The following is a 13,852-nucleotide window of genomic DNA, read 5'->3' on the forward strand; positions in this document are numbered from 1 at the left end:
TAACATCTCATTTGGACTATTGCAATGTGCTCTCGGTGGAATTGAGTTTGAAGAACAAGAGCGCGTCAGGGGTGGGCGGTTTTTGTTCACTTGTCGTGAGTCTCTCCTGTACCTGCTCTCACCTTTTGGATTGTAGCTGATGTTCCTGGTTAAACAATTTTTATTAAACTCTAATGGCGGAAGTTAAAGTGTTAAGTCAACAAATGTTACCATCTTTACTGCAAGTAGACTTTTTAAAATCCCTCAGTATTTCCATTCTTAATAATGTGTTCAATGAAGTGAGACATTTTTTTTTAAGATATCTGGCTCTTTCAGAGCTAGTCGGCGCTTTTACATAGTTTTGCGTGATTAGATTGTTGGGAATCTGGGCCAGACCTCTTGAAAAAAAAAGAAGATAACACCAAATTACATGTCTGTGGGTGGTTAACCACGTAGCTGCAGAACACCCTTCTTTTGCGGTTCCAAACCCTTAACTACCAGCTAGAAAACTAGGCTTATTAATGTCAGAGCATTAGATATGGTACTAATTTTCTCTCCTTGGATGCCGTTCCCTTTCTTCTATTCTTCAATCTCCTTTCTCTGTTAAAATCAGCCTTTATGCAAGCTTGAGCATTTTGCTAAGGGGAGGGCTCATGAATGGGGATGAATGCTCACAGTTGTTTAAAGATCACAGGTGCTCAATTGGTAGCTTTTGAAGCTTTTAAAAGTCTCAGGTGTATAAATGCATTGTCACAGTGATATCCTTGACTATTCTTAATCACCTTTCTTCGTTTGTTCGAACCTGCTCTTTCTGTCTGCACTCTGTCAGCACATTCTCCAAATGTTGTGCTTTTTTTCTTTCCTTCTTTCCTTTTTCTTTTGCTTCAAGGCTGTCCATGATATTTAAGAGAATGAACAGTTACAAAAATAAATCATCACAGAAATCCTTCATTTTTATAACTTGCCATTTTTCTTTCTGGTTATATATGTATATATTTGCTTTCTGTTTGGCTTTGACTGGTGATGGATGTTCTCAGCCATTTAAATATCCTTCTCACTATAACGATTATTTTATTTATGCAGAAAGATGGAGACATGCCACCTGCATTTGATTATTAGGTCCTGGAGTTTGACTTTCAACAAAAACTAGAAAGAGCAGATTTGTTTTGCCACTGAACAAACCCCATGTTTTTACAAAACCAATGCTGTGTTATTCACCATTCCTCATTATAGACAAGATTTTTTTGACATTTCAGACACTGGGTGGTATCATCAGAAAAGTCTCCTAAAGATACCGTGAGAGTTTGGTGCTGCTAGCTTAACAATTGACCCCTGACAGCAGGCACCCCCCAAATTTCCTCAGATTCTCCTTTTGAATCCAACCCCTTCCGCATAGATTTAAAGGGAGAATTTGAGGTACCCAGTTTAAACATTGAAAGTGATCCTGTTTCAGGGTGGGGGATAATCCACTTTCAATGTTGTTTTAACTGGGGACCCCAGATTCTTCCTTTAAGATGGATTTAAAAGGAGAATCCTGGCTGCCTAATTTAAACACAATTGAAAGCGATGCTGTTTGGGGGTGGATTTCAGCATCACAGCAGCTGGCCATGGGGGGGGGGGGCGCAAACCTCAGGTTTTGCACCAGGCTCCATTTTCCCTAGCTACTCCTCTGCCTGGAGTGGAGGGAGAAGGAACTGCCAGTTACCAGCTGGGAGCCCAGCTGGTGGGGGGCAGGGTGGGCAGGGGAGTCTGCCATCTCTGGCCTCGGAGAGTTGCTTTTATAAGCACTGAAGCAAGGGGCGTGGCTTGGGGAGGTGTGGCCATGCCCCCAGGGGCAGGTGGGGGTGTGACTTCACCCCCGAAACCCCCCATAAAAATCTATACCTACGTCACTGTCTCCCATGAAGGGTGGGGGGAGAGGTGTGGGCTGCTACTTCTGCTTGTGTCTACTCTATCTGGGGCTGGGCAGTTGGCTAACAGCAACAGTGACTCCTGCCCACCTTGAATAGGGCAAAGTCTACCCACTGCTCGGCCACAATATGGGGGCAGGCAGGAAGTGGTAGCAGTGATTCTGGGGTCCCTTCCTGGACTTTTGTCCCCGGACCCCAGAACTATTAAGACTGTCTCTGGCGCAGTCTACAGCTGAGCAGAAGCTCTGGTATGGGAAGCAGAAGAAGGTGGAGTACATAACTAGGAAACATTGTGGTTCTATTGAAAATAATTGTGATTTGGGTCAATTTAAATGTCAACCCTGTAGAAGTCTGGAATTGGAGTAAGAAATGCAGAGTCTCTGAGAGTCCAGCAGTGTGAAACAGTTGCCCTGTGTTCTTTTCCAGTATTCGGCTGAGTTGCTGGCAGTGGTCCGCCTACCCTTCATCCATCCCAGTTATCTGCTAAACGTTGTTGACAACGAGGAGTTGATAAAGTCTTCAGAGGCTTGCCGGGATCTAGTGAATGAAGCGAAGCGTTATCACATGTTGCCGCACGCCCGACAAGAGATGCAGACTCCGAGAACCCGGCCCAGGCTATCAGCAGGTAGAAGCACAGTTTGTTTCAAAAAGGAAACTCTGCGATCTATCATTTTCTGCAGCTGTTGACAGGATGGATCAGTATATTTATTGTCTGCATATGGATGCAAGATTAAACAGCTTCTCTGTTTCTCTGTCTGTTTCTCTCTCTCTGTCTCTCTCTATCTCTCATTTGTTCTTTCTCTGTGGCCCTTCCAAGATATAGTCAGAGTAGCAGATTGCCCATTCAGGTACTTCAGGGTTTTTGATGCCAATTCCTCCTGTTCCAAAGTCTTTAGAGACCGTGAATGTATTCATCACCAAAAACAGATGTAGAATTTCCTTCCCCCACTTTTTTTTTAATCGCAGGCCCTTTCCCCACTTACCCTTGTTGGAAGGTTGCTGCACGCTATTCCCAGTGTGCGCAATTCCTAGCGCGCGCCCCGGCTTCCCGCCTTTGCGCGGGGTCATCAAAAGGCACCATTTGAAAAGGTGCCAGGAATTACGCGCGCTGAGAGGGCGCGAGAGAGGCAGTGTCAGGGCGGGGCGTTCTCGCCCTTCCCTGAAGTGAGGGAGGAAGGACCCCAAGGCCTACTTTAGGAGAGTAGCACGGGGCTTAAGGTAAGTGGGGAAAGGGTCACAGACAGGTCACATTTTCCAAAAAAAGAACCAGCATAGTCAGTAGATCACAGTTCTGTGCATGTGTATCTGATTCTAATTGAAACCAAAACACTTTTGGAAGTATCCTGAAATATTATTTGATTGTCCTGAAGACCATGTTATGTTGTACCAATATTTACCATTTCAACAATTCAATAAATGCAAGTCCCTATTAATGTGAATATGCACTTATATATACATGATCCTGTTCTTGTGCATGTTTACTCAAAAGTAAAGCACACAAAATTCATGACGATTATGATGATTTGGGACTTATACCTTACCTTTCTCAACCGTAAGGAGTCTCAAAATGGCTTATTCCTTCCCTCCCACTCTCCACCACAGATAACTCATGAGGTAGGTGGGACTGAGAGAGTTCTGAGAGAACTGTGACTAGCTCAGCAGGATTCGTGTGTAGGACCAGGGAAACAAACCTGATTTACCACTGCTCTTAACCACTGCGCCACGCTTGCTTATGTCCAAGTGAGCGTGCATGTGATTGTAGCCTAGATTTTCAGTACAGTGCTTTTACTTATCATGGCTTATTGTCTAATAAGTATAAACACATGAAGCTGCCTTATACTGAGCCAGTTCATAGATTTATCAAGGTCAGTACCACTCAGACTGTGCCTCTCCAGAGACTCAGGTGCAGGTAAGCTACCGTGTTTCCCCGAAAATAAGACAGTGTCTTTTATTAATTTGTGCTTCCAAAGATGCGCTATGCCTTATTTTCAGGGGATGTCTTATTTTTCCATTCCACAGCTGCATGCTCTGGTGTTCTGTTCGGCGGGCATGCTTCCAAACAAAAGCTTTGCTACGTCTTACTTTTGGGGGATGCTTTATATTTAGCACTTCAGCAAAACCTCTACTACGTCTTATTTTCAGAGGATATCTTATTTTCAGAGAAACAGGATATTACCTGATCCTTTTCACTGGAGATGCAAGGGATCCGATCTGGGATCTTCTGCGTGCCAAGAAGATGCTCTACCACTGAGGAATGGCCTCTCCCCCATGAAGAAATATAAATCTGTTTGTACCCTGAATAAGTGTACCCTTTTTTTGCAGTGTCCTGAATGACTAGCAAGGAGGGAAGGCAGCATGATATATAACCCAGTCTCATCAGATCTCAGAAGTTAAGTAGATCAGTGTATTGTTGAAGGCTTTCACGGCCGGAATCGCATTAGGTGTAGGAGCTTCGGATAAGAGGTTTTCAGGAATGCAGCATTCTTTCCTGACGTTTCACCTGCATCTGTGGCTGGCATCTTCTGAAGAAGATGCCAGCCACAGATCCTCTGAAGATGCCAGCCTCAAATGCAGGCGAAACGTCAGGAGAGAATGCTGCTAGAACACGGCCATACAGCCCGGAAACCACACAGCACCTAAGTAGATCAGTACTTGGAAGGTAGACCTCTAAGGAAGACTCTGCAGAGGAAGGCAATGGCAAACCACCTCTACTTGCCTAGCAAGCCATTTGCTGAGGTTGCCATGCGTTGGCTGCAACTTGAGGTCACTTTACATACAGCGAGAGAGAGAGAGATGGCTAGCAGAGTGCTGTTAAAGCACGTCCATTAATTACTTAATAATTCCTTTGCCTCTTTTCCTTTTATGAGTTCTGGGCAGGCCTGGCCCTTCTCTGAATTTAAACCTTGAGTCTCACATAGGACACAACCTTAAACTCTGTGCAAGAGGTTGAGAATTGCAGAGGGGGCTGAAAATTTGGTATCTTTATCCACGCAGACATAACTATCATGGCTTCAGGAAAGAAGCCGTCATTCAAAATAGCACAGGTCTTCAGAGGTGTGGTTGAAAAGCCTCGATGGGTAATTTGGCACAAGCCAAGTAAAACGGGTTGAGGCCCTTTTTAAAAGCGTTGGGGGGAGGGGTTCCCACAGAACGTGCCCCAACACCTCTAACTTGTTTTGTTGGCCAGAACCCAGGTTAAATGAAAATAGCTAAATTGATGGCTTTTTTTCCTTTAACACGGGTCGCAAACACTTCCTGCTTGCGTATGCGAACTATGGCAAGCTCAAAGCATTCAATCCCCCCCCCCCCGCCTTCCACCGATATGGTGGATTCCCCAAGCAGCCGCCATTGGTGTGAATACTTTTAATAGGCAGCCACCGTATTGTGCAGGTAGGTGGCAGGGGATTCTCGGCTGCGTGGTTCGCACAAAAACACAGTATTTCCACACTGCCTCCAGGATCCCAGCGATCCCGACTGGCCCCTGCAGCTGCTGTGAACCCGTTGCTGCCTGTGTGGAACCAGCCAATGCATTCTTTGCAATAAAGTTCTTAGGGCAGGCAGCATAAAACCCACCAAGTTAAAGTCTGACTTCGAACAAAGTTAAGCAGAGTTTGCAAGAAAATATACTGAGTTCTTTAAGACAAAGGAGGATGTTCTGAAATCTTCCCATAAGGATTCGAGCGGAGACTTTGCTCTGACAAATGAAGCTGTCCTCTGAGGCTCCTACCCCTTGCTGAATGTAAGACCTCCCATACAATTGGAGAGGATCATGTCAAGTTGTATCTAGAAGCAGCAGTGAGCCTGATACTTGGGGAGCAGAAAGCAAGAAAAATGAATCTGTTCTGGCTTCCCAAGGAACCCACAAGAAGCCAAATCTTTGAGCAGAGTGAAGACCTTTTTGGAGCAGGTCAACGCAGAAACAAAAACAAGCCGTCCTCGTGCTTCTGTTGGCTGAATCAACAAACGTTGCCTCTTGTGTACAATTTCTTGTGTATGCACAGAAGTTGAAAGGCTGTGGTAACCTCCTGTAAGGAAGGTTATCTGTTTTCTGAAACAGTGAGCACAATTAGCCACAGAAAAGATGTGTTCGGGATGCTGGAGGATTCCATTGCCTGCAAGGAACTTGGCTAGGTGAAGTTAATTGGCACGGGCACCGACAGGCCACTTTTGATGATGGGCATTCATTCTGGGTTCCGTGCATTTGTGATGCGGGTCGTGCCCCGCATGCAACATTCACGCTAAGCTTTGGCTTTGAAGACACTCAATTTATGTCATTTGTACTCCAGGGGACCCAATGCAGCTTACAGTATTCGCCCATTTTCCATTTTGTCCTCACAGCAACCATGTGAGGCTGAGAGTATGAGACTGGGCCAACGTCACCCCACAGATTCCATTACCGAGTGGGTGTTCAGACCCAGGTCTCAAAGGTCTTGATTCCACATGCTGACCACTACATCACTCTAATCTCACTGATGTCTGCTCTGAGGCCATTAAACTTGCTAATCTGAAGCTGTGCACCAAATGCCAGAATTTTGAAAATATTGCGTGGAGAGTTTGGAGCCAAGCTCAGCAAACTCCAGTTCCACACAGACATTTGCAGGTTATCATGGGCAAAGGTCTTAAACTGAGCATTGGAACTGATAGGAAACACACACACACCCTGCCCCACCATGTTCCTAGAAAGTGGGAGGAAGAATTTTAGACAATAAAGCATTCACTCATTCTAAAGCTGGCCTATTTTGCAGACTTTTTAAAAAACAAGTCAGTCATCTAAACCTCTCACTCCGGGGAAATATGGTGAATATTCTCATAGCTCAATAGAAGGTTGTCAACTTCCTTCTCAAGATCCAGCTTTACCACTTCGGAATCCAGGCTGATAATGTCTCCGTATTCTCAGAATTGATTACTGCACTTATGGTGACCCAAGAGGAAGTGTTAATTCGCTGATACCGTTTCGCATTTACCTTCCATGACACAGTCCATCACTGGATACCTCCATGTTCTGAAACTCAGGCCCTTTAGGCATGCAGTACTTATCCCGAATCTGATTGCTCTACGGTGAGATCTCCCCATGTTTCTTAGTTTACATGTGAGGAAATACCCTTCTGATTCCTCTGAGCCTAGCTGCCATTTTGCCTGTCCCTTGCGTCCAGGTCAAGAGGCTGCTTGCCACCTTTGGGGGGGGGGGGGCAGTTCAACCATCTATCTCTTCTGCGATAGATGAAAAGTGTCAAATTAAAAAAAGAAGAAGCCCCATTGATCTCCCAGAATTGCTGGTGAAGGAGTGGGTAGAAGTGCTCCTGCGGGGGCAGAGGAAAATGGGGAGGAGCAGAAAACCTGACGGAAGGCAAACACGCATTGATACGCTTTGCTTTCTCTGCACAGGTAGGGGGAAAGCTGGACTTTACCCACTTTTGCAAACTGCAGGGGTTATCAGATTTACGGCGCAGTGAAATCGGGGGCCAACTGAAAATCTGACATGAGGGAAATGTGAACTCACTGCAAGATAGACCACGAGTGCATAAATAGCTACTGAGTGATGAATTCATGGATTATGAGACCCTTTTCAGTGGCGGAAGTCATTAGGGGTGAGGATATTGCAACAATAGTAAAGTTCCTTGGTTTGAGAGAAAGTAACATGCTGAAAACACTCTCGGGATTCTGACCTAGTAAATCTTCGAGGTAAAGCTGATGGTGAATACCAAGAGCTCTAAAATGTCACCATTCCATTTGCCTCCATGCATTTCTGTGAGGCTGGCTTTTCGATAATGGAATCGTTAAAACCAAGGCAGATTGGATCCTGCTCATGACCTGTGACAAACCTTTGCATCTCGCATTTCATCGAGAAGAAGCAATTTTAGCCATCACACTTTTTATCTGGGATTTTGTGTGTGTGTGTTTCAACTTTATTTAGCCAAGCGATTGCCATGGCTTGAATGCTAAGCCTTGTTTCTGCTTGCACTGGCTTGTCTGCTGAGAATCACATTGCTCTTGCACTCAGAGGACCGGTCATGCAGGACCACTGAGATCAAATTAGCCAACAGGCTAACGGGGGCTCACACATAAACAAAATTTAGGATCCATGGCAGTGTTTTTCACCAGTTGATTGGACAGATGATGAGAATTAAACGTGTCATGTTTGCCATGAATAAGGGTGGGGTGGTTGCGATTTTGATGGCTAACGCAAGGAGCCACAGCGCCCAAAATGTTAAGAACCACTGGTGTACGTCGTAGCAATGCTAAAGCATTTCTCTCTATCTATTATATTGGAAGAGAGCATGCATTCGTGTATCAAATTTAGACAGACTTGCATGTGCAAGGAATACGGAATGCTTTCCAACGTTGCTTCATCCCAGTCAGCCAAATCAGAAAGCCAAGAAATTGCTACTGATGCATATAGTGTATAAAATTATATGTCAAGTCGCATCCTTCTCAGTTTGCAGAGACAGTGTCTAATCAGGGAATGTACAGGAAAGATGAAGCACATAGGATTTTCAATAACAACCTGCTCTCTGACTCTTTATCTGGAGGGGTGGCTAATGGTTTATCGGTCAAAAGGATTTCTGAAAAGTGCCTATTTAATGTTTGCAGATAAAATTGTAGGTGTAATGCAAAACCATTTTCAGGAGCTTGTTGATTAGGGAAAAGTAATTTTCCAGGGATCAGGGGAAGGGAGTGATTATTTTCATAGGTCGAAGTCCAATTATGTGGAACTGTTCATGTACTCACAAAGGGTCTTTAAATCCTTTGTGGATATTGGAATATGCACAATGCCCTCTTGAGGTCATTTATTATTATCGCGTTATATCTGGCCCAGGTTATGAGATTTCCCTGCTATTTTCCCCCCCATGAAAACAACGATCCCTTATTAGCTATATGTTTTCATTTCTGATTGTGCATTGAGCTGGATCCTCAAACAAAGCACCTCCATCTAATGCCATTTTTGTTTGAAATCGAAAACATTGCACCAAGGGGGAGATATATATATATATATATATATCTCCCCCTTGGTGCAATGTTTTCGATATATATAAAAAGCTAACAGTGACTTTGTTAGTCATGCTCTAACGCCGAAATGGCTGGACCAGGGGTAGGGAACCTGCGGCTCTCCAGATGTTCAGGAACTACAATTCCCATCAGCCCCTACCAGCATGGCCAATTGGCCATGCTGACAGAGGCTGATGGGAATTGTAGTTCCTGAACATCTGGAGAGCCGCAGGTTCCCTACCCCTGGGCTGGACGGATCACCCCAAATTTTCACATGACGGTCCTCCCTGTTGCGGACAGGTAATCGGACCTTCAAATCACCGAAAGTCCATACCTGAGCCAGGTAAAACGTCTTTTTCCTGGCGCACCAGGCCATGAAGCTGGCTGTGTTTAACTGTCACCCTTAGAATGTTCGTGCAGCATGTCTGTGGCCTGAGGGGATGGTATGCCCTTAGAATGTTCGCACAGTTGGCCAGAGATGAGCAGTGAAAACAGTAAATAGGTAATACTGTTAGGTCATACGAGTGGAAGTGAAACACATACACACTTTGCCGTGTGAGACATCAGGTGAGGTTCCCCCCCTCACACGCAGGTAACTTTCACTCTCTGTACCTCACCCACTCTACCACACAACACACATACTCTCATATACATCCAGCTCATCCTCACACACCTCACTCTGCCCTCCCTCACATCCAACCACCACTTATCCACTTCCTCACCCATATTCGCCACAGCTCTCTTTTACTAAAAGCGAGCTGAAGTAAGAACCCAGGAAGCTGGCCTCGATCTGAGCGCCTCACCACCCTGCCTCTGCTGCCTGACTGGGATAGCCTCCTTGCCCCAGTTCTGCCTTACCCAAGCCAGGACTGTGCGTGTCAACCAGCCTCATGGACAGCGGAATTCGCACTCTGGACAGTTCCGTTGTGGAATGGAAAGGGTTACCTTATACGAAAAAAAAAGACACCACCATATAACAATGTGAACTGAAAAGGGAAAGAGGGATTCCATTTGACCACCCCAAAAGGCTATGCTGCGGATCATTGGACCTGCATGGACATCTGTGTGGGTTGCGAACTGTGATGAGAAGGACAATTGCCACAGCAACGCGTGGCCAGACCCCGCTAGTGTGTGTATATATGTGTGTGCGTGTATGTGCGTGGGTGGGGGGGTGGGATGTATAGTGAATAGTCATTTCCACCAAGGACATAAGATTACTGCGGATTTTGAAAACATTCCTCATCTCTTTAGATATGTAAAAATTTAATACAGGAAGGAAAAACTGCTTTGTCTACTTTCTGAAGGGAAATGCACATGGGACAGAATTTGCAAAGCGGAGATCAGAAGGTGACTTGTGTTTTCATAGAAATAGATGCAAATATTGTGTTATGACACATTAGTATCTAAAGATGTTCACTACATCATTTTGCATAGTTTAGTTATTGTTTGGAACGCATCGTTCATCCTTTTAGTTCCTTAAGTATGGTCATTACTCAAATTCATATTAAAGATGGCGAGAAGCGGAATGTATGTGTAACATTAATTCTGGAGTACTTAGGCTAAGAATACAGTTTTTTTGAATATTCACTTCATGTCATTGTTTTAATTTTTTTCAAAAAACTCAATAGGAAGCTACTTGCAGAAGTAGAGCCCCTGAAACAATGAAATGGAATATCTGAAGTGGAAACTAGTGTGCTTGAATCATTTTCAGAGTTCATCACTTACTCCCAAATAGTCTAAACTAATACATTCTAAGTGAAAATGTCAGTTCCACTTGCTCCAATGAATTAGTGGAAGTGTGCGGTAATCTAGCCTGGAGGGATCCCTGTAGAATTACCTTGTATGAAAACAGCTGGAATGGTCACAAACCCTCTGGCAAGCTGAGGAAACCTGACTACAGAAAAAGAAAACTTGTGAACCAGTGTGGTGTAGTGGTTAGACGAGGATCTAGGAGGCCAGTGTTCAAATCTGTATCTTTCTAGGAAGCCCAAAGTGCTAAGGCTGCCAACCCAAGGGTGGGATCTGGTGTTCTGAAACTACCACTGTTCTCCAATTACAGACATCAGTTTCCCTTGAGGAATTGGCAGCTTGGAAGGTAGACTCTTTGGCAGGGGTGTCCAACGCTGGTGCCCCAGATGTTCATGGACTACGATTCCCATCAGCCCATGCTGGCAAGGGAATCGTAGTCCATGAACATCTGGGGCGCCAGAGTTGGACACCCCTGCACTATGGAATCCCATCCCCATCAAACTCCCTCCCTATATCCTGGCCTCCCCAGGCACCACCCACAAATCTTCAGGAATTCCCTAAGCTGGAGTTGGCAACCTTCCTAGGTTGCCACCCCCCCTCGCTCCTGCTTCCCTCTGCTGCTTTGAGAAGCAGTGGAAGAAAAATGGCCATCAGCTGGTCAAGATGGCATTCCTTCTGGGAGAAAAAACCCTACTTTCCAACAATTCCCAGAGGGGATTGATGTCACTTTCAGACTTTTCCTGGAAATGATGTCATGGCATCACCAGTGGCAAGGGACCGCCGCCCCCCCCCCCCCACCCCAGTCCTTATTTCCCACTGGTTGCTTACTGTTGGGCAGCTTACTCTCTTCAGCATCATTTACCTCACAGGATGGTTGTGAGGGTAAAATAGAGAAGGGAGAACCACATATACCATCCTGAGCCCCTTAACAGGGAGCTCTGGATACCATTGCACTGGCTGAGCAGGCTGGTATCATGCTGTTGTATGTAACGTAGTGTGTTGTACATAATGTAGTGTGACCTGACAATAGGATTATCTGAAGTACCCCAAAAAAGAACCTGGTGTTTCCTTAGAGTTACTTCATCCAGTTCAGTGAGCAGTGAAAACCAAGTGGGCTGTTGCAGACTGTATATGGACTGTGTGTTGTGTTTACACAATCAAATTTGCTTCATAGTGAAGCAGCTATTGCCACTGAGAAACTACTTTTTGCTTATTGAGAATTCTAAATGGCATTTCTAAGCTATGAACTGGGCAGTGTGTGTGATAATTCCCTACTCCAGCACATTACATTGCTTGAGGGCAGCAGTGGGAATGTAAGAATGTCTTGAGCAATTCACTTGATTTATACTGTGGCCATGGTGTTGAGGGCCCTCTTCATGCAGCAAGGCATTTTCAGTGACTGCCTTTGTAATATAAAGTCTGTCTCTCTGGCAAGTGCTAAAGTGGGTAAAGTAGCCTACGGGTTGAGCACCTTTCCTATGAGGAAAGGCTTAAAATTCCAGAGACTTCTCAATTTAGAAAAAAGTCAGCTAAAAGGAGACATAAATATACAATTATGTTTGGAGTAGAGCAGGAGTCCCCTGACATGGTGGGCCCAGCAACACAATGGCTGTCACAGGAGATGGAGCCAGCTACCAAACGATTGCACAGCGTAACTTCAGTAACACAGTATAGATTCTTTTGCTGTGGTAGCAACTAATGCCAAAGCAACATTAAAAAAAAACTCCACAGTCAATCAAATCTCGATAGCCAGTCAGAAGTCTTGCTGGGCAAAAGTCCTATATAGCCCCACCCACCTCCTAAAAGCACTTGATAGGTGCCAGAAAAATGGGTCAGTGGGCGCCATGCTCCGATTGGCATCATGTTGGTGACCCCTGGGGTAGAGAATGTGGACAGAGATAATTTTTTCTCCCTCCCACATTATACTAGAACTTGGAGGTGCCCATTGAAGTTGATAGGCAGTAGATTCAGGATGAACAAAAACACTTTTTTTACTCAGTGAGTAATTGCATTTGGGAATTCAAGCTGTGGAAGACCTCTATTAGTTGTCTTAGTGATGGCAATGGATATAAATGGCTGTAAAAGGGGATTAGGTAGATTCATTGGTCCATCAAAGGCTCCTAGCTATGGTGACCAAAAGGAACCTCTATGTTCAGAGATAGTAAGTCTCTGAATATCAGTGGATTGGAGGCAGCATCAGGAGAAGGCCTTGGACTTTGTGCCCTATTTGTTGGTCTCCCAGGACAACTGGTTTGCCATTGAGAAACAGGATGCAGGTTTAGAAGGACCACTGCTTGATCTGGTTCTTCATATATCCTTTAAAAAAAATCTCTAAAACATGGTTTTGAACTGAGTACAATGTTAGATTGAACTATGTTCAAGTACAAAAAGATTCTTAGAACAAGAGCAGCAGTAAAGCTGAGCATGACAAACAAAATCATCAGGTCTGCATTTCTAAAAGGAAGTTTTATTTGTTTTGGTGAAACTTTTGTGACCCCTTCCGCACATGCAGAATAATCCACTTTCAATCCACTTTCAATGCACTTTGAAGCTGGATTTTACTGTGCAGAATAGCAAAATCCACTTTCGAACAGTTGTGAAAGTGGACTGTAAGTGTGTTATTCTGCATGTGCAGAAGGGTCCTTTGATAATTATAGTTGCAACAGTCACAATGAACAATAAGATATGGCTTTGTTTTATTTAGGAGTTTTTTTTATTTGTGAAAGAAAGTTATTTTCTTTTTGGGACTCTCTTGAATTTCTTCATATGTTTCCTTTTCCACTTTTACTACATTCTCTTCCGATCTTTGTACTTCCACCCAACCCTTCATCATGTTACCAAACCTTTCAAGATTAGAGAAACCAAAAAGGACATAATTGTTGGGTAAAAAGTAATGCTGATGAGAAATTATATTTCCACTCCAAACTCATGTCATGTTTATTGTACTAGAAAGAATCCAGACCCTCTCCTGCCACTCCACTGAGCAACGTTTAATGACTTCCTCTAGGCTAAGGCAACTTCAACTTAAGCGGATCTTCCATAGAAAGAGGAGCTACTTAAGTTGGGGGAAAGCAACACTCTAGGGGAATTCTACTTGGAGGATGATTGGAAACCCCCATGTTCATTACTCAGTTTTAGTTAGAAAATATTTCCATGAATGATCTATCACATAACCAGCAGCGTGTGTGTGTTTGTGTGTAAAGTGCCATCAAGTCACAGCCAACTTA

The 13,852-nt window shown here is 44.4% G+C and overlaps 1 protein-coding gene across 4 annotated transcripts in view; it reads left to right on the plus strand.

Moving 5' to 3' along the window:
• The window catches only part of KLHL29 (kelch like family member 29), a 577,596-nt gene that overhangs the window by 503,442 nt on the left and 60,302 nt on the right, over nucleotides 1-13,852 (plus strand). For all 4 annotated transcript variants that reach the window (XM_048499196.1, XM_048499205.1, XM_048499182.1 and 1 more), the window contains one exon: nucleotides 2,316-2,514. In XM_048499196.1, the coding sequence (XP_048355153.1) occupies nucleotides 2,316-2,514 (199 nt within the window). The remainder of the gene's footprint in view (nucleotides 1-2,315; nucleotides 2,515-13,852) is intronic.

Source organism: Sphaerodactylus townsendi, linkage group LG01, assembly GCF_021028975.2.
Source record: "Sphaerodactylus townsendi isolate TG3544 linkage group LG01, MPM_Stown_v2.3, whole genome shotgun sequence".
Taxonomy (NCBI): Eukaryota; Metazoa; Chordata; class Lepidosauria; order Squamata; family Sphaerodactylidae; genus Sphaerodactylus; species Sphaerodactylus townsendi.